Here is a 25,635-nt window from a genome sequence, read left to right as displayed (position 1 = left end):
TTGAGGCCGCCGGTGGAGCCCCTCACGTGGAGACCCCGCTCCCGCCTCCCCCCGCGGGGGGGCCCGCCCCCTCCATGGAGCAGATTCCTGAGGATCCCGGGCCGCACTCTGTGACCCCCGGCCCCTCTTCCCTTCACTCGGAGAGCACTCCTTCCCCTCTCCCCTCTCCCCTCTCCCCTCTCCCCCCCCAGCCCCCCCCCCTCCTGCCTCCCCCGGCGGCCCCCCCTACTCCTCTGCTCTGGCAGATGCCTCTCCATCCTCTCCTCTCTCTCCCCCCTCCTCTCCGCGAGCCACCATCCCTCCCTCGGCCTCTCCAGGATACTCCTCCAGACCACCCACTGCCCCGGGGCAGCGCAGCTGGGTAGGCCAGAGTTCAGTTCAGCGGCTGTTCCACCGCCACTCCGGGCCGGTGGAGATGGCGATCATAGCTTCGCCCGCAGAGTTCTCTCTAGCCTCCCCTGGGGGGCCCGCGCGAGTGATGGGGCTCCCAGTGGATTATGGTTTTTTCAGGTGTCTCCAGCTGGATGCTGGCCCGTTTGAGACACTGGTCGCGCCCTTGCAAGTTTGCGTGATGTGCCATCCCTCTCGTTCTCCTTCAGTGGTGAGCAGCATGGTGGCCTTCTCCTTTCCTCTCAGTGTTGCCCCAGACACAGCATGGGATTGCACCTCTGTAGAGGAAGTTTTGCGTGATCAGATACTGGAGTTTTCTCACCACTTCAGTGACCTGGGGCTCACGGACCTATTGCAGACCCGATTACACTCAGCCCGCATGAGCTTGTTTGGCATAGGAGATTGGCGGGTGGATCCGGTCCACACCTCAGTTGAGGCGGTGCTACTGATTCTCCTCCACGCCGCCCCGAGGGTACAGCCTACCTTTAGATACATATATGCAGAGGATTGGTCTCACGCCTATGCCCTGGACAGGGCGAAGGCGGAGTGGGGCTGGACACAGAGACAGAGCCCTTGGATTTCAGAGCAGATGGAGTCAGCTCGCACAGAGATCAGATCCATCGAGGAGAGGAGGGTGGAGTTCCGATTCCATGCTCGGGCTTCTTTTTGGACACAGGCTGGAGACAGAGTGACTCGAGACTTCTTTGAGGCGACAGGGCCCCGCTTCAGACAAGAGGGTCTCAGGCGTCTTCGGCAGGCTGATGGCCAGGTGGTGGTGGATCCCCCCAGGGTTCGGGCGATCGCCACAGATTTTTACAGGGATCTGCTCTCTGCTGAGCCAACAGATGACAGGGTGAGAGAGGCTCGGGAGGCAGTCTGGAGCTTCACGAGACCGGTTGTGCCGGCCCATTTGCAGCACTCCCTTCTCTCCCCCTTCTCGGATACGGAACTGGAGGAGGCTCTTCAGGCACTTCCTCGGGGCAAATGCCCTGGTGAGGACGGTCTCTCAGTGGCTTTCTTCTAGAGGTACTGCATAGGGGCTTCAGATTGGCATTCCAGGAGATCATGGAGTCGGGAGACATGCCGGACAGCATGGCAGAGGGGTTGATTCACTTGATCCCCAAAGAGGGAGGAGACAGACTGGAGATTAGACAGTGGAGACCGATCACCTTGCTAGGCACGGCCTACAAGGTCCTAGCTAAGGCGATCAGCAGACGGCTTCAGCCTCACCTTCCGGACATCATCCACTCCATCCAGACAGGCTTCATCCAGGATAGGAGCATCCTAGATAACATCTTCTCTTTCTGGGAGGCTACAGCTTTGGCTAGATTTCGGCAGGAGGATCTGGCAGTGCTCCTTCTCGACTTCGAGAAGGCATATGATCGGGTGGACTGGGCCTTCTTGGAAGGCACTATGGAGAGGATGGGCTTCCCCCCTCAGTGGATCCGTGGGGTCTCTGCACTCTACACATTGGCCCATAGCCAGGTGCTGATACAGGGCGTGCGCGGAGAGAGGTTCCAGCTCTCGCGCTCGGTGCGGCAGGGGTGCCCCTTGGCGCCCTTTCTTTTTCTTTTTGTGGCGGAGGCCATGAGCACTTTCTTGACGGCACAGGATACAGGTTTGCGGGGCCTCCAGCTCCCCATCCGCACCTCGAAGGAGCTCCTAGACTCGGAGTTTGCGGATGACACTGCTGTCTATCTTCAGGGAGGGGAGGAGAACCTCCGCCGCTTCGCCTCAGCCATGGACAGGTTTGGCAGAGCTTCGGGCGCTTTGATCAACTGGCACAAGTCGTGTGGGTTGTGGGTCAGTTCTGTGCCCCCCCCCGACTTGGAGGCCAGTTGATGGGTTTCAGTGGCTGCCCCCCGGCACTACAGTGCGCTATTTGGGATGCTATGTGGGCATTGACATATCTCCGGAGCAGCAGATAGCCCCCCTTCTTCTGAGCATTCGGAAGAAGCTTCTGTATTGGAGTACCGCTCGTTTATCTCTGGCTGGCCGAGTGGTTGTGGCCAACGAGGTCCTGCTTGCTACCATGTGGTACATCACTTCTTGCTGGGCCTTCTCGCGGGCGTGTATTGGCCAGGTGCAGAGGCTCATCAGGAACTTTCTTTGGTCCGGTGGCGACGGGCGGCCCGCCAGGGCCAAGGTGGCATGGGCTGTGATCACCCAGCCGAGGGAGAGAGGCGGCCTGGGCATAGTTGATCCTATTTGTCAGAGCCGAGCTTTGCTTGGCAAGTTGGTGGTTCGTGGCCTCCTACTAGGCGCTGAGCCGTGGAAGGAGTTTCTTGTTTCCAGAATTCTCAGCCGCACTCCTTCTCTTAGCGGCCCCTGGACCCCCAGCATCAGGTGGATCTTTACAGAGCAGCGATCCAGAGGAGTGGGCCTTGGCTTCGAGGAGCGTTTTGCAGCTAGCCTTCTGAGGGCCTGGGAGCATCTGAGGCCGTCACTCTTCCAGACTCCCCCGGGCACCGATGAGGAGCGCCTGAGGCAGCCATTGATCTGGAACCCCTTGATCCGACTTCCCAGTGGTCATATGGTTGGATCGCGATCTCACGTGTCGTGGGGCCCTTTGAGCTCCGGCCCAGCCCAGTCCCTAGACGACTGGATATGTTTTCAGGAGCTGCCTCTAGAGGCTCAGGAGAGGAGACTCAGTGGGATGAGGGGCAGAGAGTTGATGAGGCAGGACATTGAGGCGGCCATCCCCCGAGAGTGGCGGACTCCAGTACAGGACCCTCCACCTCCACAGTGGATGGGCGTCTTTACTCGGCATGAGATCCTTCTAGCGGTCTGCGGCTCAGCAGAGAGAGTCGCCCCACTCACCTTCGAGGTGGGAGAGGGAGGCCAGCTTCAGAGAACCCGACTAGTTTTGGATGAGTTCCAGGGTTGTATCTTTTAGAGGGTGCGGGTGGTTGGCTTTCATCAGAGACAGTGGCATGTAGACCCCTCACCGGCCTCGATAGGGGAGGACTATTCTTGGAGATTATGGGCTTGGGACAGCAGGCCTCTCATTCGCCTTCAGTGGGATCCAGGCGAGTGGCTTTGGCGAGATCCCTACTCGGCCCCTACCAGCCCAGGCACCCCCTTTTTTCAGTACACAGCGAGGCTGGGGCGGCGGATCCAGAGGCACAGGACAACGGGCACCCCGGCGGCGGCCGAGCATTGGCGGCGACAGGGGCTCTCCCATGCCTTCCTTAGGGACTTCTGGCAGCGCCTTTGGGCCAGCTTCCGGCCCCGGAAGGTGACACTTTTTCTCTGGCTTACAGCGCATAGAGGACTGGCTGTGGGGCTTGGCTAGCTTTTGGCAGACACCCAGCGTCCTGCCCTCGGTGCGGCCATGCAGAGGAGTCGCAGCGGCACTGCTTATGGGATTGCCCACAGGCACAGCAGGTCTGGCAGCGCGCTCTCAGGATGGTTTTTGCAGGCTCGCCAGGTGAGATGATGGCGACGTGGGGTGCGGTGGCTTGGGCCACGGACAGCGGCCCGGCCCTTGGATACGAGGACGTCCCTGGCAGTGTGACCATCCAGGTCTTTGACAGGGCGATGGCGGTGGTTCCGACGCCAGACTTCTCTTCGGCAGTCTCCCAGGAGCGTGACGGGCACAGATGGGAGATGATCAGCAGCATGACGGCTTGGCACATATGGAGAGCCCGATGCAGGGAGGCCATAGACCGCCAGGCGACTCCACCGGCGGAGGTCATACAGGCCCTCTGGGTGGACATCATTCACACCTTGAGAGGACACTGGGGGAAACTTAAGGGCGACTCGGATCGCATGAGAGGTCGCCGCAAGGCGTTCCTCCGCACTTGGCAGCCTGGCCCTTTCCTCATCGCGAGGGGCAAGGATGTCACTTGGCACTACAGGCCTCCAGTTTGGCTCTTCTCACCTCCAGCATGTACTACTAGGTAGCCCCCCCCAGAGAGCGGCCAGCCACGGGGGTGGAGCTCCGGTGTTCACTGTGTTTATTATCCCTCCTTGTGAGGTGAGCTTTGTAGCCTTATGGCGTTTTCTCATTAACTAATAGAAGGATCGTTTTTCCAAAAAAAAAAAAACACGTGGCCAACCATAACCATCCTGTAGTTGCTCGGATCGAGCATATCCCCTGTTTTGTGGATCGGCACAATGGTGTGCATCGTCCACTCTGCAGGCAAACCCTCTGCTAGTGCCCTGTTAAACAGGTGTGCAAGAAAAGGAGCCAAAGAATCTACTGCATATATGAGATGCTCACCCTGTAGGCCCATATGGTCGGCGGCCCGTCCATGCTGTAGGCGGCGGATAGCTTCCTTTACCATCTAGTGGGTAAAGAAGCTAGCTGTTGTAGGTCGAGGCTCCTGTGTGGCTGAGGTATAGGTGGCTGAGGTATAGGTGGCTGCTTTGGGGCGTGGTATAGGCCCTCTGCATATGTGTGCCATGTCTGTGGGTCTGCAATGGGTGTTGGTGTCCGGGGCTCTCTGAAGTGCCGCCATGAGATAGGGCTATCTCTACTCATGAAGAAATGGAAGATCTCTAGCTCTTGTATCTTTGCGAAGGCCCGCCTTTTGCGGCGAGTAAGTCTCCTCATCTCTCTCCTCGACTCCTGCTCTATGATGGCTCCCAAGGCTCTCTGTATATGCGGAGCCGTGAGTATAGGGCTCTGCACTCGTCATCATACCATCTGTTCTGGGGCATAGTCCCAGATCTCGCAGGCTCTCCGGATGAGTGGACACGATGTGGGAAGCTCTGTAATGCAGCCGTGTGTAGGAGTGATGCCAACTGGGCTATAATGGTATCTATAGGTGCCAGGGGATCCATGAGTAGGAGCCCATCCTCTACTCTGCCAGTGTATATGTCTGCCATGTCATGTGTGAAGTAGATGGTAGTGTGTGGTGTCGGTATGTGGGGGGCTGGTGATACTGGTGATCCGGCTAGTGAAAATGCCAAGTATGTATGATTTGCCCCAATAGGACGAGGTGGGATGGAGAATGAGGTGACAAGCTGTGATGCCTCCAAAGATCCCATAATGTAGTCTACCACTGTGCCTCTCCGGTCCGTGTATGACCCCCATGTGGGAAGCATGTCAGCCCTCCTGATCCCAGCCACTGTAGCATCCCGTTATACATAACGAGACGATGCCTGGCTCCCAACTCTAGTAAGTGGTCCCCATAATGTCCTCTGTCTGGTCCAGTGTCCTTTGATGCCCGACTAGCCCCTATCTCCTCTGGATCCACAGGGTGGAGGATCTCCATGTCATCATAGTCATACACCCCACACTGTCTGCTCTGTGTGTGGGCATTGAAGTCACCCATAAGAAATACTTCCCCTAGTGTAGAATAATGCATAATCTCCTCTGACAGACAAGTGTATGGCGAGGCTTCTGTCTCCTCCTCCTGTGGCATGTCCTCTGTAATGACATAGGAGGATCCTGATGGAGGAAAGTAACATAGGGCTATGTATATAACCCTGTCCTGTGAGAGTTGTAAGCTGATCCACATGTATCTGGCCTCTGGATCCTGTGCTACCACTCTCAGTCTCCCTTGTAGTTCCCGTCTGAATAGAACTGCTACTCCCCCCCAACCCTCTCGAGGTACCCTGGCGTGTGGTCCTCCTGTGCTACCACTCTCAGTCTCCTTTGTAGCTCCCATCTGAATAGAACTGCTACTCCCCCCCGACCCTCTCGAGGTACCCTGGCGTGTTTGAGAGAGAGAGATGTTGACCAGCAAGGTTATTAGAGCAATAGCAAAGGGATTAAGGAAATGCAAGAGTAGTGGAAAGCATAATTTCATTATATAGATAGGTCCTTTTTATAGGAGAGACCCCTTTTACAAAGGTGAAGCATATGCAGTCACCACATATGCCATATGCCAAATACGTGCCAAGTGTCCCTAATAGGTGTCACTTTTTCACACATCACTACTTTATATATTATCCTTCCAAGAGGTTGTTCCCACCGAAAAGACTTATACGCTATCGTGCCATGGCACGTCTATGGTGTGAAACCATGCATATGAGGCCATTAAATGCAAATCCAGATGCATGGGATTAAGTGCCATGACTTGAGTCATTATATGATGCCTAAGTACATATGTTCATATTATAAATGAGGTTCAATAAGATGAGCTGAGGCTGAGTCAGGTCTCGAAGCTTCTGTACATGAGTGTGGTGTGAATTATGGAGCTTTATGCTTATGGTGGACCTTGTAGTAGGGAACACCCTTCTCAACATGTATGGAAATGTGAGAGCATGTATGATATAAAGATTGGTTTTGAAGAATGCCCTTTTGAGATATCGTGTCTTGGAATGCCATGATTTCAGTTCTTACTCGGAATGAGCAAAACAAGGAGGACTTCAATAAGATGCTGCACACATTCAAAGTCTTTGTGTATCCTCATAGGCAGAATGATCCCTTCAACAATATCTTCATGCCCATGGATGGTGAACCTAGTGGCAACTATGCTAGTGAGAGCTATTTCAAGATGGCCCTTGTGAGTAGGGAGGTGGTGGGGGTGGTTCTGCTGTTACCCAGACCTCATGGGTAAGTTGGAAACACTCAATTATGTACATGGTCTGCGTGGCTATGTGCATGATGGTATGGGTGGCTTGTCAAAGGGTTATGTAAATGATGTAAATGGCTACCCATGTGCATGATGTGTAGTAGCTTCTCTATGGTATCGATGGGTCGAGTCAGTGATTACCTCTTATGGGAGTGCATGCATGATGCATGCTTTAGTAGATTTATGATATGTACATGATGTTTGATGCTGCTTTGGTCCATGCATATGCATACGAGGAGTAGATATATCAGATGTATAGGAGGTATATGAAGGCGGCAGCTTGCGTGGCAATAACAAAAAAGGAGATATCCGAATTTAAAGCTAAAAAAAAGGAGGCGCAAGTGTATTTGAATTTTGGGAAATACGAAATATTAGCTGCAAAAGGGAAGTGCGCCCGAATCCCTTGCGGGAAAGAGAGAAAAACCAGAAAAATGGCGCATATCAGTGGGGTGTGTGCAGAAAATGAGAACCAGAGCTACATGTAACCAGAGATTTTAAAAATGAGAAGGCGGCTACTGTATGGAGCTTCTTGGGGTTAGAATTAAAAGGTGAATGAAGCGCTATCAAAGGTGATGATCTACAAAAAAATCACACATTATATGACGTGTTCTGATCCTGGCGCAAACGACAGTGCATGGGAAATAGCGAAATCAAAAGAAAAATTTGCTTTTTTTTAATCAGATAAGTGAAATTTTTGTTTAATGTTACTTACGATTTGAAAAATCGTATAGAAGTTTTTTTTTAAAAAAAACAAGAAGGCTTTGAAAGTATATATGATTTTGAAGAACCATGAAATAGAAAGGCACTTGATTTTGGATTGTTAGACATGGTGATTTTTTTTAAAAGACAGATGAATATGTTGTACATGCGCCATGTGCCATCTTTTGCCTTGTGAGTTGTTGGAATCTGAAAGCAGGTTTTCAGGTGATCAAGAGACATTTTAAAATGATGGAATTGGCATTATATGGTACATGTGATGTGAATGGTCACATGTATATGGAAATCATTTGTAGAATGTGTTATGCCTACATGTGATTGGTTTGAGGCATTTGGAAAAAGGAGTCAGGAAATCTATGCTTGGAACCTAGACATGCTCTTGATACACAATTTATGTGCAATCATCAGGCTGAATTTGGGGATGTATTGAAGTGAATTGGCACATGTATATGTCATCAAAAATGGAGATGTCTTATGCTCCTTGAAGAGTTATGTGTGTGTGTTTCCTTGCTGGGGATTAGAAGCTACTCTCACAGCTAGAAGTCTTGCACTTTCCCAGCGACACCGGCCACGTCACGACAGCTTTATGGTGAACCCGACGTGAAACTGCTAGGGTGAGAGTGTGGTGAAATACACAGGGAAGCTATGGCTGAGAATCCTGAGGGTCAGGGGGTGCATTTTGACCCCGGGGTTATGCAAATGTTTCAGATGTTTACTATGTATATGCAACAGCAGCAAGCTGCTGAGAGGGGGCAAATTTCCACGACTAAAGCACTGCAGTCAATTGTGAAAAAGGTGGATCAATTTGATGGTAAGGACATCACAAAGTACTTACGCAATTACACAAAGGAAATGGAGCTAAACAGGGTGACTAAGGAGGATATGGTTCGAAGCTTTGAGCTGGTATGTGTTCCTGAAATAAGAGAGCGCATAAGAGGATTACAGACAGCACATGGTGGCAGAAATTGGGAGGAGTTCAAGCTTGCTTTAAAGGATGAATATTTCATGGAGGATTCCGAGTGGGTGACCAAACGAACTTTCTTGGAATGGGTCACAAAACCCAAAATGGGAATTTCTGCCACAGAGTTGCTAAGAGAGTTTGAGAAGCGCTATGCCCAGCTGTCAAGGATTGAGCGCACAACCTTGGACAGGGAAAAAACAGAGCTCTTCTTACAAGCGGCTGGAAAAGATCTCCAAGAAAAACTGGAAATTCTCCTTGAGGATAAGGATACAGAGCAGGGGCTAAAGAATGATTGGAATGATGTCGAGGATGCGGTCACCATGCTAGCAAAGCGGCAGCGAAGGAGGGATAAAATGGTGATGAGCTCGGCAATCCCTATAACTGCTGTTATCCTTGAGAATCTACCAAAACCAGCTGCTACAATCCCAAAGGTAGAAGGGCCGATGGATGAGCTTATTAAAGGCATGCGAGACCTAAAACTGAAGATGTCTAGGATTAAAGAAAAAGGGCTACCATTAGGGCAGGCTTCTATGCAAAGGCCTCAAAGCAAAGAAGGGTTTACATTCAGATGTATATGGTGTGATGACCCAGAACATGCAAAGAAAGACTGTGCTAGCTATAAAGAAGCCCTCAGAAATCAACTTGTGTTTTTCAAAGATGGGAAAATCCACCTTACAGAGACTGGTCTTCCATTAAGCACAAACTTTGGGAAAGGAGGGATGAAAAAGCTGGTTGAGGATATGGCTGCTAGCCATGCTATCTCTATGGTTGAGGCAGCAACCTATGGGTTAAAGACTGGTCAATCAAAGCAGGGATCTGAGAATGATGAAGATTATGAGAATGAAGATTTTTGGCCATCAACAATGGAATTAATTGCGTCAAAGAAGGTGTCTAAGCAAGCTTTGCGTGAGGCAGGTGACTGTATACGTCTTGAGACTGGCTGGGAGGAGCCTGTGGATTCTTTATCTGTTCATGCCTACATTGCTAAATGCCAGAATAATGAGGCACAGGTAGAGGAGAAGCGTAAAAGGGAAAATGAGGAAGGAGGGTCATCAAAAAGAGTTACCCGTGGAAGTGAAAAGAAGGATCCTGGGCCATCACATATGCCTCCACCGCATAGCAGACCTCCACAGGAAGTATCAATGGAAGAAGTGCCAGCAAAAATGAAGCATGAGAAGGAGAAGGGTAAAGGGAAAAGTCCACTCTACAAGCTTCAATTTGATATTGAAGCCGCAACAGATCTCAAAAAGGTGCTTGAAGAGAGGATTCTAAACAGCAGGGTGGAATTTACACTAGGGGAAGTCTTGGGGATTGCAAAGAAAGAATTCCATGATGAGATAATTGATATTATACGAAGGAAAAGGCAGTCCATAATTGAATCTATTCCATCACAAGGGGAGGCAAGCACTTCCAAGACTCATGGAGTACAGGTACAGCAAAAGGAAGAGAGAGAAAATGTGGTGGAATGTAATCACTCTGCTGAAGGGGCACGACAAGTGCGCTTTGTGGATGAGGATGATGAAAAAGAAGTTCTTACAAAGAGTCATTACTCCAGGAGCCATTGGGCAAGAGCAACCACTGAAACCCTTGTCAAGATAGGTGACTTGGAAGAGCCGTATATCGCTCTAATTGATCATGGGTCTGAAATAAATCTTATGGCTAAAAATCTCTACAACAAATGTAAGTGGCCAATGGATGTAGATCATGGGTGGATGATTAAAGCAGCTAATAACTCATCTGGAGAGCTCTATGCAGCATGTCCAAATGTAAGGGTAACTATAGGGGATGTGAAAGATGATCAGAACTTCTTTGTTCAGGAGATGTCATCGTATCCTCTCATCCTTGGGCAACCCTACATTACAGCTGTGAGGATGGAAACAAAAGTTTTGGATGATGGCTCGGCATATGCAAGAATAAGGAGTAAAGATGGCAAGAAAGCTGTTCAGTTCTTGACAGTTTGCATTAACCATGAAAGGAACCGTGAGTCTCTTCGAGCACAGTCACTCCCAAAGATAAATAGAGAATTCATGAACTACAGGGAGATGAGGGATTTTGGCCAGGTGCCATTGTAAAGCGGGATTCCAATGGTACAAGGGAAAATGAGTTCTGTCATTTGTGGATACTATGGATGTGCTTTTTGCTATGGGAAGAGCATGCTTACAGGGTAGAAATGAGATGATAGAGGTGTCATCTGTGGGGATGTATGATATAATCCGGGAATTTGAGGGGATGGAATGTAAAAACATGAATTGTGAGATAGATGCTCATGTTGATACGAAGTATAAAACGGTTGCAAAGAAGGTGAAACCAGTTGCCTTGCCCTTGCCACCAGGAAGCAAGGAGAAATTAGATGAAGCCTCTATGCAACCGAATCTCAGAGATCCGAAGAAAATTGGACATAAGTTTACACAGGAAACCCTAAAAGAGCTGAAGATTGGTGAAAAGGATTTTCTGTTGCCAGTTGAAAGGGAATGTTTTGAGGAGATGCTTGTAAAACATGGGAAGGCCTTTGCTTTTCAGCCACATGAGATAGGCTGTGTTGATCCAAGCATAATAGCACCAATGGTGATCTTCACTGTTCCACATGTGCCCTGGAACCTGCGGCCAATTCCAGTACCAAAGGCTCTCTTGCCAAAGCTGATGGAATTACTAAAAGAAAAGATCAGGATAGGAATTTTGGAGCCATCATGCGCTCCATACTCCAACAGATGGTTTACCGTGCCAAAGAAAAATGGAACATTGCGCTTCATTCAAGACATGCAACCTGTAAACAAGGTCACAATCAGGAATGTGGGAGCAGGTCCGATTGTGGACGAGTTTGCAGAAGCATTTGCAGGGAAAGCTATATACTCTATGGGTGATCTGTATTCGAGATATGATCGGTTTCAGCTGGATATACAAAGCAGGGACTTGACCACAATGAAAACTCCTTTGGGATTGGTAAGAATGTGTACCTTACCACAGGGAGCCACCAACTCAGTGGCACATATGATGAATGGAATGAATAAAGTCTTGCGAGACTTCATACCACAAATAACTATGCCTTTTCTGGATGATGTGCCAATAAAGGGCTGTGATGAGAAAAATAAAGATGAGGATTTGGATTCAAAAGGGTGCCGCAAGTTTGTGGCAAATCATATAAAAGATTGTGATATGATTCTATCCAGGCTTGAAGAGGTGAATCTTACTTTGTCTGGATCGAAATCAGTATTTAGGGTTGGTGAAGTGCTAATAGTGGGGCATCTTTGTAGTACTAATGGACGCCGACCTTGTCCAGCCAAGATAGATGCAATACAAAGAATGAAAGAGATGCATTAATGTTACAGAGCTGAGGAGATTTCTTGGTGCATGTGTCTTTTATGTTATTTGGATCCCACATTATGCACATGTAGCAGATCCTCTTTATCAACTTTTGAGGAAAAATCAAAAATTTTTGTGGAGTGCAGTACATATTAAAGCTATGCGGAAGCTGAAATGTTTGCTCCAATCATCACCTACTCTAAGGAAGGCAGATTATGAGTGTGGCAGGCCTGTGATTGTTACAATTGATACTAGTCCTACTGGGATAGGATGGGCAGTAGGGCAAGATGATGAGGATGATCACAGTTATGTAATCAGATTTGGAGCAAAGGTATTAAGCATTCGTCAACGAAAATATCCGCAGATCAAGAGAGAGTTATGGGGAATAGTCACTGCTCTAAAATGTGAAAAAGAATATCTTATTGGAGCATCTGTACTTGTGGAAATTGATTGCTTGCCACTCCTTGGGATGATTGCAAGCTGCACCACTCCAGATATCGCTATGCTTAGGTGGATTGCCTATATCAAGTCACTAAATCCTGAGTTTGAGCATATTGCAGGAAAAGATAACCCAGTTGCAGATATGCTATCAAGAGCCAGGTATGAAGATGAAGAAGGGATGATTAGTGACATTGATGATGTAGGTACAAGATTCTATACTACTGCATATGCAAAAGGGGACCATGCTTGCTTATCAAATGCACTTGAGTCTTTTAGTGAGGAAATGTATGAAGGAGATTGGTTGCTTATTGGTCAATACTTGAGTACTTTGACAAGACAGGAAAATTGGTCTGACTCAGAATTTAAGAGGATCCGCAGAAAAGCATATGGTTATTTTCTAAAGGATGGGTACCTCTGGAAGCATCCTAAGCAGAGGAATGCTATGCCACAGAGAGTCATATGTGATAAAGAGACTCAAGGGAAGCTCATGAAAGAATTCCATGAGAGTCTCTGGGCTGGACATCGAAGTGTGTGGGCCACCTTTACCAAAATAAAGGAAAGATATTGGTGGAAAGGAATGTACAAGGATATTTCCCAATATGTGGAAACATGCATGGTATGTCAAATGTACTCAAATGTGCGACATCGTGATGGCTTGCAACCAACCTACCCACCTGCCATGCACTACAAATGGGTAGTGGATCTAGTTACAATGCCCTTGGGAATTTGGCAAATGCGGTACATAGCACTTGCAAGAGAAGATTTGACAAATCAGGTGGAAGGACGTGCTCTTAGAACAAAAAGTACGGAAACAGTATGCAAATTTCTCTTGGAAGATGTGATTTGCCGGTATGGTTGTGTTGGGAAAATAACAGCTGATAGGGGTGAGCTAGATGTTGAAGAAGCAAAGGAATTCTTCTCTAGAATTGGCATCAAACTGTCCCTAACATGTGCTTACAACCTTGAGGGCAATGGTAAAAGTGAGCGAGGACATCCTCCAATCATTAAAGCTTTGGCTAAGGCATGCAGAGAAAGAATGCGAGAGTGGCCAAGGCTGCTACCATATGCTTTGTGGGCTGACCGTACAACTCATAGCTCAGTGACAGGATACATGCCTGCAGAATTAATGTATGGTCAGAAGCTAGTAATGTCGGTTGAAGAAGTAGTTCCAACTTGGAATGTATTACCCTGGATGGAAGGATTGAACAAGGAAGACCTCCTTGCATTGCGAATAAGATAGCTGGAGAGGAGGCCTGAAGATGTAGAGCTTGCTAAAGCTCGTTTGAAAGATGCAAGGTTGAAAAATAAAGAAAGATTTGATAGAAGACACAGACTCCGGCCAAAACCTATTGAAGAAGGTGATTGGGTCCTAATGTATGATAGTAGTCTTGACAACCAGTTCACTGTGCAAAGGAAGTTTGCAAAAAGATGGTTTGGCCCTTACATTGTCAAGCATGTGCATGGAAATGCCACGTATACCCTGTGTGAGCTTGATGGAACAGAGATAAAAAATCTTGTAGCAGGCAAAAGGATCAAGATGTTTAAAAGAAGACATGACAGTGATCCTTTTGATTCACAGGAGACTCAGGATGAGAGGCTTGATAGTGATAGCATGGATATGGTTGAAGAGGAAGAGGATGATTTCCCTGAAAATGTAGAAGATGAAGACGACATCCAGATATATGTGGATCTTGATGATGATTTGGCACATACCAGAGGATGTGCAGGTTTAGAGGGGGTGGATGTCGTGCCATGGCACGTCTATGGTGTGAAACCATGCATATGAGGCCATTAAATGCAAATCCAGATGCATGGGATTAAGTGCCATGACTTGAGTCATTATATGATGCCTAAGTACATATGTTCATATTGTAAATGAGGTTCAATAAGATGAGCTGAGGCTGAGTCAGGTCTCGAAGCTTCTGTACATGAGTGTGGTGTGAATTATGGAGCTTTATGCTTATGGTAGACCTTGTAGTAGGGAACACCCTTCTCAACATGTATGGAAATGTGAGAGCATGTATGATATAAAGATTGGTTTTGAAGAATGCCCTTTTGAGATATCGTGTCTTGGAATGCCATGATTTCAGTTCTTACTCGGAATGAGCAAAACAAGGAGGACTTCAATAAGATGCTGCACACATTCAAAGTCTTTGTGTATCCTCATAGGCAGAATGATCCCTTCAACAATATCTTCATGCCCATGGATGGTGAACCTAGTGGCAACTATGCTAGTGAGAGCTATTTCAAGATGGCCCTTGTGAGTAGGGAGGTGGTGGGGGTGGTTCTGCTGTTACCCAGACCTCATGGGTAAGTTGGAAACACTCAATTATGTACATGGTCTGCGTGGCTATGTGCATGATGGTATGGGTGGCTTGTCGAAGGGTTATGTAAATGATGTAAATGGCTACCCATGTGCATGATGTGTAGTAGCTTCTCTATGGTATCGATGGGTCGAGTCAGTGATTACCTCTTATGGGAGTGCATGCATGATGCATGCTTTAGTAGATTTATGATATGTACATGATGTTTGATGCTGCTTTGGTCCATGCATATGCATACGAGGAGTAGATATATCAGATGTATAGGAGGTATATGAAGGCGGCAGCTTGCGTGGCAATAACAAAAAAGGAGATATCCGAATTTAAAGCTAAAAAAAAGGAGGCGCAAGTGTATTTGAATTTTGGGAAATACGAAATATTAGCTACAAAAGGGAAGTGCGCCCGAATCCCTTGCGGGAAAGAGAGAAAAACCAGAAAAATGGCGCATATCAGTGGGGTGTGTGCAGAAAATGAGAACCAGAGCTACATGTAACCAGAGATTTTAAAAATGAGAAGGCGGCTACTGTATGGAGCTTCTTGGGGTTAGAATTAAAAGGTGAATGAAGCGCTATCAAAGGTGATGATCTACAAAAAAATCACACATTATATGACGTGTTCTGATCCTGGCGCAAACGACAGTGCATGGGAAATAGCGAAATCAAAAGAAAAATTTGCTTTTTTTTAATCAGATAAGTGAAATTTTTGTTTAATGTTACTTACGATTTGAAAAATCGTATAGAAGTTTTTTTTAAAAAAAAACAAGAAGGCTTTGAAAGTATATATGATTTTGAAGAACCATGAAATAGAAAGGCACTTGATTTTGGATTGTTAGACATGGTGATTTTTTTTAAAAGACAGATGAATATGTTGTACATGCGCCATGTGCCATCTTTTGCCTTGTGAGTTGTTGGAATCTGAAAGCAGGTTTTCAGGTGATCAAGAGACATTTTAAAATGATGGAATTGGCATTATATGGTACATGTGATGTGAATGGTCACATGTATATGGAAATCATTTGTAGAATGTGTTATGCCTACATGTGATTGGTTTGAGGCATTTGGAAAAAGGAGTCAGGAAATCTATGCTTGGAACTGGACATGCTCTTGATACACAATTTATGTGCAATCATCAGGCTGAATTTGGGGATGTATTGAAGTGAATTGGCACATGTATATGTCATCAAAAATGGAGATGTCTTATGCTCCTTGAAGAGTTATGTGTGTGTGTTTCCTTGCTGGGGATTAGAAGCTACTCTCACAGCTAGAAGTCTTGCACTTTCCCAGCGACACCGTCCACGTCACGACAACGCACTAGTGGTTTGTTCACACACATTGGAACCGCTTTATTTAAAACCTAATATAGTGCTAGTTTACACAACCACTTAGCACTTGTTTATTCCACATTAATGGCTAGAAAACGCAGCCATCTTTGACTAGGTTTGCTTTTTCTTTTGGGTGCTACTTCTTGTTGTCAGAGGTAGAAGTAGCAGAGTTTGCAGAGTCTTCATCAGTTTTCAGCTTTGCAAGCCTCTTCCAACACTCTTCGATGTAGTGCTTTGAGTAATGACATTTTCCTTTCTTCTTCTTGGTGCCACCCTGTGTGACAAGTCCACTTTGCCTTTGTCCCTAGAGAACAAGGCTTGGTCTCCTCTACTTGCATCACCCCTGGATGTGTTTTTTCTTGTCTGCTCCTCATGGAGAAGTAATCCAACCAGCTTCTCAAAGGATATAGGATTGCCTCCTCCTCTCATAGAGAGATTCCAAGAGAAGTATGAAAACTCTGATAGGACTCAAGTTGGAATTAAGAATGGTGTTGACCAGTTTCTTGTTATCAACTACCACATCTATATTCTTGAGCTGTTCTTTTAGGTCTGTTGCCTTGGTAAGGTGATTTGCGATGGAATCACCCTTATTCATGGTCAAGTTGTCTAGCTCCCGCATCAGGTAAATGACTTGTGCTTCATTATGGGACTGGAACATGGTCTTGAGGACCACCCAAGTAGCCCTTGCAGAGCTGTAGGATCAGATGTGAGAAACAATGGATCGCTTGAGGGAAACCTAAAAGATGAAATCTTCATTTCCCTGTATGAGTGCCACCTCTGCTAAAAAGCTCTCTAAATGTCAAGGGTGATCCCATAAGCCTCCCAATGCGGTCTACAAGTAGGGACTCTCTAGATTTGACCCAGAACCAAGTGTCTGGCATTCTGCAGAATGTAATTGAAGAAGGACATGCTTTTCATGGGGTTGAAAGCATTTCTCCACTCCCACTCACCAGGGCCCCAGTGCAGGTATCTGATAGGACACCCATCATATAACCAAGGGCTCCAAGAGTCCGTAATCATCCCTTGAGGTGGATCAATATAGATATGCTTCGTTGTTCTGGCCACCACTCTCACCAGCTGGACCTCCGGGCCCTCAATGATATCCTTCCCAAGACTTCTTTCCAAGAGCCATCTATTTTGAATGGAGTAAAAAACCAGTACATCGTCCTCACCCAAAGTAGGAAGGCACATGACTTGAAGAGGTACCCATGTCTCCGAAAATACCCCAAACCAAAAGTGTCGAGGCCCTTCCATGAAGTTCCCTGTGATCCAGTGGTTGGTTATGGTTGCATTCATTTACATAATCCTTTGACTAAGTGTTGGATGCAAAGCATTCTCTCATCCTCGAGACCCATGAGCCTCTTCCAATCCAACACTGAGGAGAGAAGAGATACGTGTGGTTGCTCCAAGAGGTCTACCATATTCATCCAAGATCAGGTCATTCCACACAATGGGCTGCTTGTAAGCCTCCTCAACTGACCGTGGAGGAATTTGAACCAAGAAGCTCCTCATGCAATCCTAGACTCGCAAAAGAGATCTCATTAAGGGCGAAGAAGGTGGTCGGTGCTTTGCATCCAAGGAGATAAAACGTTGGCTATAAATCCAATCACCTCCCCTAATTGGAGTGCACCTCGTAATCTGCAGAAGAAGGTCCTTCTAAGGCTCAGTGCCAGGTTGAAATCCTCTAACTACTAGCTTACAAAGTAAAACCTCACACCGCACGTGCGGGTCAATGATGTTCAATCCTCCCTCTTGCTTAGGCATAATAACGGTATTCCAAGCCACTCTCACCGAGGTGTGGACAATGCCATCTAATCCTGACCAAAGGAAGTTCTGAATAAATGCATCCCTTATGAAAAACTTAGTACGACATGACAAACCAAGCAGTTGCCAGAAGCACTTGGTTAGCTACCAAGGCTCTAGAATCAATCTTCCTGCTACTCCAATGCTGAAGTTTGCTTTTAATGCTCATGAGCACATGAGAAAACTGTCGTGCAAGCGATATGTCAATGCCAACCTGACAGCCAAGGTATTTGGCAGTGCATCCTCTCCCAATCCAAGTAAACCCCACATCCAAACCCAAATCTATATGTGAAGAGTCACTAATCCAGAATCCCGTTGATTTGTGCCAATTGATGGTGGCGCCTGTTGCCAAACAAAACATCTCCAAGGCAATGTGGAAAGCACAGATGCATGCATGCGAAGCCTCCAAAACCATAGCAGTATCATCTGCTAACTCTTTGTCCAATAATTCTTCTAACCCCTGGGGGAACCCTGAGAAACTTGCTCATAGCCTCCACTACTATAAGGTAAAGTAGTGGAGCTAAGGGGCATCCATGCCTATGGAATGGGAGATTTGAAAAGCGCTCACCACGCCCCCCGCATACCAAAACTGTGTTGTGGGCCTCCTATACATGCAAGAGACCCCTCTGGTCCACTTGTGTGAAACCCATCCGTGCCATCCGTGCCTTCCAAGAAGTCCCAATCCACTCTGTCATAAGCTTTTTCAAAGTCTAGCAAGAGAATGACAAGGGGTGTTGGCTAGATTTAGTCCACTTCACAGCTTCCCAAAATGAAAAAATGTTATAAAAAATACTCCTTCCTTGGAGGAAGCCATTTTGTGTATCATGAATAATTCTTTGAAGAACAGGCTAAAGCCTGATACTCACTGCCTTCGCTAAGATTTTGTAAGCAGACTCACAGAGTTATGGGCCTCCACTCTCTAATATTGGTCTTGTCCCCACCTTTCGGGACATGGTCCGTGAGAAAAGGGGACATCACACCAATACACCACATCTCCCTGCATAGCAGTAGTAACATCACCATCAATATAATCCCAAAACTGCAAAAAGAAGGATGGAGAGAGACCATCATCCCTTGGGCATTTGCCTTTCAAGAGGGCGTGCAAAGCATGTCTGAGCTCATCCTTCAAAAAGGGGGCATCCAAAGAGGCGCACATATCATGTGTAATAAGTTTGGGCATGCGCTCCCAAACTTTCTGTTGTGCAACATCTCTATCCAAAGAGTGGGCCTCTGCAAAGAGCAAGGTCTAATAAAAATCTGAGGCAATACTCCTCACCTTAAGGCTTATTTGGATCAGTATGAAATTCTCCCTGAGAATCTTGCAAGCATCTCAAATTGTCCCTACTGTGCATAGTCCATGTGCTGAGAAAAACGGTCTATTGCATCTGCCACCCATCTCTGTCCAAAATGCCTGATTAGTATGAAATGCAAACTCAGCCCGCCTATTCATGGCCACCTGTAACTCAGCTCTAACAGTGGACATGAGATTTGGGATCCAAGGGGACTTGGGATGTTCCCTCTAAAGCGCAACCAACTTTCATCTAATAGCTCGCTCCTTGTCCATAGCCTCTTCTTTCTTGGCCAAGGCAACAAAATGATAGTGCTGAACTCCTCTCCAGGGCCAAGGCAAGCCTCTCCCAGGGGTCAAGATCATCACAAAGCCTCCAAATCTCTCTAACCTCCAGGGAGGTCTTTGCATCCTGTTGATGGAGGGAGTCTGGGATGTGCACAGCGTACACCCTTTTGCCTCCCACGTTCCCTGATGCACAAGACAAGCGGGCAGTGATCTGATTTGATAGAGTGAGGCAAAATGGAAATAGAGCCTCCTCTATCTAGGCCCCAGTCATCCACAAAATCTATCCAACCGTGCAAAGATACATCCATCCCCACTTTTACGGTTATGCCATGAGTAAGATAAAGAGTTAGGCCTCCTCTGGAAATCCTCCTTTGTTCAACAATCCCTACCATAGTAGGAGAGTATAAATCTCTCCCATGAGGCTCTCTTCAAGGTGTTTTCTACCCTCACGGCCACCCTTTTTGTCTAATGGTTGCTCAACCATGTTGAAGTCTCCTCCAACAATCCAATAATCAGCTTGGGGCAGCAGTTCTGTGATGGTACCCTAGAGGGCCACCCTCTCTCCTCGTACATTAGGCACATAGATATTCAAGATACACAAGTTCTGTCCCGTTCTTGCATAACCATAATCCATTGTACTCTAACACCATGGCCAATAACATGAGGCAAAAGTGATGCTGACATTGAGATGCATACCCTATCTTTGGTCCCGTGTGCACAGGACCAAAAAGTGTTCAAAAAGGATCTTACCAGTTTTACCACACGGAAACATCAACATGATCATTCTGCCCTGATGCAACATCCTGCGAGGATGACATTGCAAACTCATCACTCCGATCCAATACATCATTACTGTGTACATTGTCTATGGGAAGGGCCTCATCCTATGCCCCGGCGTTCCCACTTGGAGGGCGGCCATGAGAGATGACTTGCCACTCCTAGAGAAAGGCTGGCCGAGGTGGAGTATTAGGCCGTGTTGCTTGTTAAGCGCGTTTGCGCCGCCTCCTACAACCCCTAGCCCTAGGGCAATCCCGCGCAAAGTGGCCCATCTAGTGACTGACCCAACACTGGTTAGGTCTGCTTGATGTCTCCATACGTTGCTTCAAGGGACCATTAGGTCCCGGAAGCAACACAAAATCCTCAAAGGGCTCATTGTCACGAGCCAACACCATAACCCTTGAGAACATCAGCTGAGGTAGTGACTACTTGGGCAGCAGAAGTTGGAAAAGATGGGATGGTGGGCACCTGTAGGACCAGCTCAAAAGCTTCCCCAATGGCCTCCAACAATGGCCAATAAGCATGAGTAAGACCTGGGAATTTGAGAGTAATAGGGTAATATGGTCTGCTTCAACAGGGTCGAAGTAGCTGGTGTAAGATAGGAAGAAAATCTTCCTAGGGCCCAAAGAAAAAGGACTGCCCTTGAGCACTTTTGAGGCTGCCTCCTCTACGTCAAAGTCTACTTGAAAGAATACTCTCCCAAGTAGCCTTACATCTTTAAAATGGAGCGTTAAGTCGGAAGGCAATGCCGCCAGCACCCAGTCACACGGGCCTAGGTGAGAGCCAAAGATTTTTCCAATGAGCGTCGTCTTGGAGTCTTTCTTGATTTCAGCAAAGAGGGTCACAAGCTTGTCTTGAGAGAAATGGATGGTTTGCTCAGCCGGAGGGGATTGATTAGCCATGATGCTATCAGGAAAGAAGGCCGACTTGAACTCTGATGAAGAGTAATCCATACTTGAGCAAGGTGGAGGAGAAGGGCAGCGAAGAGGAGGGAGGTGGAGGGGAAAGCAGGAAGGGGAGAAGTGGGCAGTGAAGTGGACGGGTGCTGGCGCAGGCAACAAAGCAGGATGGGCAGGAAGAAGGGCTGGAAAGCAGAAATGAAGGGGGTGGAGAGGACTGTGCAGCCAAGAGGAGGAAGGTGAAGGCAAAAAGGCCGCAGAGGGCTGGAGGAGAAGGTGGGCAGCTGAAATGGCAGGGCAGGAGAGATGGCGGGCAGGTGAAGAGGCAGGCAAGAGAGGGTGGAAGGCTGGAGAACAGGGGAAAGGGCGGGCAGTAGGTGAAATGGCTGGGAGCAGGAGAAATGCGCTCAGATGCAGGGAGGGGTGCACAGCAGTACGGGGAGCGTCCATTCTCACTTTGCTGTCTTTTCCAGGTGCTTAAACTTTTTCACGTATATATATTATATATGCACCAATGCTATTGGCAGGTATGTTTTATTGTTGTCGGCCAGGTCTACAACCTGCCATGTCCCCGCTGCCATGTCATCATTTCCACGTGTCACTGACACATGACAGTGCCATGTGGCACCTGTGCCTGTACATGCTATCCTACAAGTGGGGTGTGTCACGTTCTCTCCCACTTGCATTGCAACTATCCTCACCTGCACGGTGTCCATATAAAGTGCCGTCCATAAAAGGAAAAGATCCAAGCAAAGCTCATCCAAGATGCCCAAGATCCCAAACAGTGAGACCACTTTGTGTCCAGTGCGAAGGGTCACATTCCACCCTCGTCGCTACGTTAGCACAAAGACCTGTAAAGAAATCTCCGGATGACCAACTTCTACGTGATCCAACACTTTCCATCTATCCAACCATCCATGAAAAAACACTGCAGACCACTGAATATCCTCCAGTAGCCCATGAGAAGAACACTGCAAAGAATGGCCGGGCAAAACTCCGCTAGCCAAACTCAAGTCATCAATGCATCGGCTCAGATAGAGCACAAGAACTGCTTGCACTTGCTCCAATGCACCCTAAAGGAAGAAAGCATGACCAAGCACAATACTCCTTAAAAAAGCAGACCAAATCTGTATCCATTAGTACTGCCTGGCACCTGTATGTCTAAACCACACGTCTTATGGAACATACTCCAAGTAATACATCCGCTAATACACCGAAGTCAAAACCCCGGTTGTTGTCAATATAGTCTTCAAGAAATCTGTGTACTGTGAAGATATACCCACTCGCCTAACCTCCGGATGAAGACAAATCTGATGATATGTCCTCGTGTGGTGCCGCCATGACACTGAATCTTTTGTAGTTGTACCTCACCTTAAGGCCCATGGGTGTGCTTTTTAAGGTTTGTATGTCGTTTAACCATTTGTTTGAGCATGTCATCTATGAAGTCCAATGCTGAGGAAAGCAGATGATTATGATGATTTGGCTATATATATGCACCAATGCTACTGGTTGGTTTGTTTTATGGCTATTGGCAGGTCAACAACCTGCCTCGTCATCACTGCCATGTCATCATTGCCACGTGTAATCACTGCCACGTGGCACATGTGCCTGCCCACAGGCCTGTACATGCTATCCTAAAGGTGAGGTCTGCCACTCTCTCCTGGAGGCATTACAACTTGTAGTCACAAAGCGGCCACAATACCAATGGGGGCCTGCGGGTTTTTGAACTCGGGACCTCTCCTCCCCGAGTCACAAGCCGTCACTGCTAGGCTGCCTGCCCATGTTTCTGCTGGAGTTGGGCAGTACTTGGCATCCTGACAGTTCTCTGGGTGAATTTAATTCACATCAAGGTCCAATTGTGAGTCTACATTTTCACACTAAGTTTCAGTTTAGATCATCAAAGAGAGTGAAGTCTATTTGTCTTGTGGAAAAGAGTAGATTCTAAGCAACATGAATTGATGCAGGCACTGCTTCATGTACTCGGGCAGAGTGATGCAGTTGTACACAACTGGACAAGATCTCGGCAGGCCCTTAACGATGACTTCTGCACTGTAAGTTAATGTGTTGTACTAAGTAATATTTTTCCTATTTTTGTTTTCTAATAGTGACACATTCGTAGCCTGCATGCACGCACGCGAGGGTTGGTGTAACAGGAGAATATACGTTACCTTCTGATTATTTCCCTTGGTATCAGGCATTGAAGAACTATAATCCACTCACTGAAATGGATTTGAAAAAGTGGGACTTGTGTGATGTTTACCTGGATGTAAGGTTCCTGAAATTTCATGTTTCAAGGAGCTATTTTGGCCATTATATATTTTCACAGTAGAATAGAAATTGTAACTTAGGTTTTTGCTGTGGCTTACGCTCATCTCAAAAAACTATTCAGTGGGGGAAAAAAATTTGTAGTTGCAAATCATGCAAGCCAAAGGTTTATTGTGTTTTTCCCCTTTACAGGGTATCACTGAAGAAAAACTATCCGAGGAAGCACCTATAGGATATGTATGTATGGTTCTCTCTTTTTGAAGAAGACTCCATAATGAGCTCGCTTTGAATATTTGCTGAAAAATAGTCCTTTCTACTTTTGAATTATTTGATCACTGCTGCAGCTTGGCCAACAATGGCTTGCTGTCGCCAAGAAAATGGCATTCGAGATGGTTAAGCATAGCAACTACAAAACAAAGAACGAGAAAGCTGCAAAGGTATTAATTGACTTGGCTGTGAGCTTTCACTCATGCTCTGCACTCTCAATAGTCCACACATTCATAGACATTACAATTGTGTATGTACGTGTGCGCGCACTGCGATTGTGTGGGTATGTGATGTGCACACACTCATGTGCCTCCGTGTGTTGGGGTTTGATCTCACGGCCTCGTGGATATGATTGGAAATGAGCTAACCACTCCGACAAAAACCCACTGCTGACAACGCATCGCAATGATAACCTAGTTAATTGATCCCAAGTTGAAAGATCAATGCAAACAAACAATCTAGAAACCAGGGGGGGGGGGGGGGGGGGGGGGGGGGGGGGGGGGGAGAAACGGAGAACATTATCAGTATTGTGAGAGTTGAATCAATAGTCCCTATTTGAGCAAGGCACATTTATGCTTACTCCAAAGTGGTGGGATGGACAGGACTTTACTGACGTGGAATTGGAACAAATGGTAGCAGAGATTGACTTGAGGGTGGCTATTGATGAGGAAAAGAAACTGTCCTTTCAGTTAGAAGACTTGCAGTCGAAGGTTGGAAAAGAAATCTTTTCTAGTCCAACTGATCAGGATGTAGAAGAGGAAGAGTAACTGCACAATTTTATGCTCCTTATGTGTTGTATGGCAATAAGAGGATGGAAAGTGTGTGAATGCATACATCAGAGACAACTGATCAGTATGACATGTAATCTACCTCAAATGTCAATTTTGTAATCTCATTTTTGACCTCTTGCTTAATGATGTGAAATCTTTAGGTATGTGTTGTATGTAGTAAGATGCTTTACTTGTTTGTCTACCTCCTTTTTTGTAGGGAGTCTCTCTTCTCACCATTTCTTTTGTCTCATTATTCCTTCACTTGCACCCACTCATGCATCCATTACGTGCTGTGGATTGGTGTTTTTAAGCGTGGTTTGCTCAATCAAAAAGACCTTTCAATGTTTCTTTCCAGTTGCCATAAATGATAGGACATGTAATGGCATTTGGGTTATACATGATTGGACATTTGTTATCACTAATTAGAATATTTGGAAGAAGTTCAAGGAGAGTATTATTTTCTGAGAATCTCTCTCTCTCTCTCTCTCTCTCTCTCTCTCTCTCTCTCTCTCTCGCTCGGGTTCAAGTCCCATTTCCGCACTTTGGTGTCATCGTATGGTACGTTGGCTTGATACCACACGATGACATCAAAGTGCGGAAATGGGACTTGAACCCGAGAGAGAGAGAGAGAGAGAGAGAGAGAGAGAGAGAGAGAGAGAGATTCGGGCCCAACCACCCCTTCTTGCCAGTCAACCATCACCATCTTCTTCCGGACCTAGAAAGGTGGACACCCATATTGTGGATCATGTGGACCCAGCTCGGATTTCGCCGGGCATGAGAGGAGTTACCTTAGACTAGGCCTTCGCATTCCAATGTGTTCGATGCCCCTGCCACCCCGGGCACCGGCTCACGATCCCCTCATCAGCTCTAGATCCAAGACATGCTCCCCCATTGGTAATGGGACTTGAACCCGAGAGAGAGAGAGAGAGAGAGAGAGATTCGGCCCCAACCACCTGTTCTTGCCAGCCAACCATCACCATCTTCTTCCGGACCTAGAAAGGTGCACACCCATATTGTGGATCATGTGGACCCAGCTCGGATTTCGCCGGGCATGAGAGGAGTTACCTTAGACTAGGCCTTCGCATTCCATGTGTTCGATGCCCCCGCCACCCCGGGCGCCGGCTCACGATCCCCTCATCAGCTCTAGATCCAAGACATGCTCCCCCATTGAGCTATCTTTCCATGTGACGTAGTTGAGGGAGACTTGTCGGCCATACTCTCATTAGCCCCATGCTTGATATTTTGGAGAGTGGTATACCATCTATTGGGGGCTGATGCTACTCTCATGTTCTTTGTTCTA

At 47.2% G+C, this 25,635-nt stretch overlaps 1 protein-coding gene across 4 annotated transcripts in view; it reads left to right on the top strand.

The window, feature by feature from the left end:
* Nucleotides 1-24,499, top strand: part of LOC147640461 (flagellar radial spoke protein 2-like) — a 107,020-nt gene extending 82,521 nt beyond the window's left edge. The window contains exons 9-13 of one of the 4 annotated variants that reach the window (XM_086780885.1): nt 22,998-23,084; nt 23,228-23,299; nt 23,491-23,535; nt 23,643-23,735; nt 24,168-24,499. In XM_086780885.1, coding sequence (XP_086637011.1) covers nt 22,998-23,084; nt 23,228-23,299; nt 23,491-23,535; nt 23,643-23,735; nt 24,168-24,332 — 462 coding nt within the window. In that variant the 3' untranslated portion in view covers nt 24,333-24,499. Of the gene's footprint in view, nt 1-22,997; nt 23,085-23,227; nt 23,300-23,490; nt 23,540-23,642; nt 23,736-24,167 lie in introns of all 4 variants that reach the window. The other 3 variants (XM_086780901.1, XM_086780893.1, XM_086780907.1) reach the window with 3 other exon arrangements.
* Nucleotides 24,500-25,635: the final 1,136 nt, after the last annotated feature.

This window comes from Cibotium barometz, chromosome 3 (genome assembly GCF_041138505.1).
Source record: "Cibotium barometz isolate CiBa-2024 chromosome 3, ASM4113850v1, whole genome shotgun sequence".
In the NCBI taxonomy this organism is placed as follows: domain Eukaryota; kingdom Viridiplantae; phylum Streptophyta; class Polypodiopsida; order Cyatheales; family Cibotiaceae; genus Cibotium; species Cibotium barometz.
The sequence above is the reverse complement of the archived record's forward strand: the minus strand, read 5'-3'. Positions and strand labels throughout refer to the sequence as shown.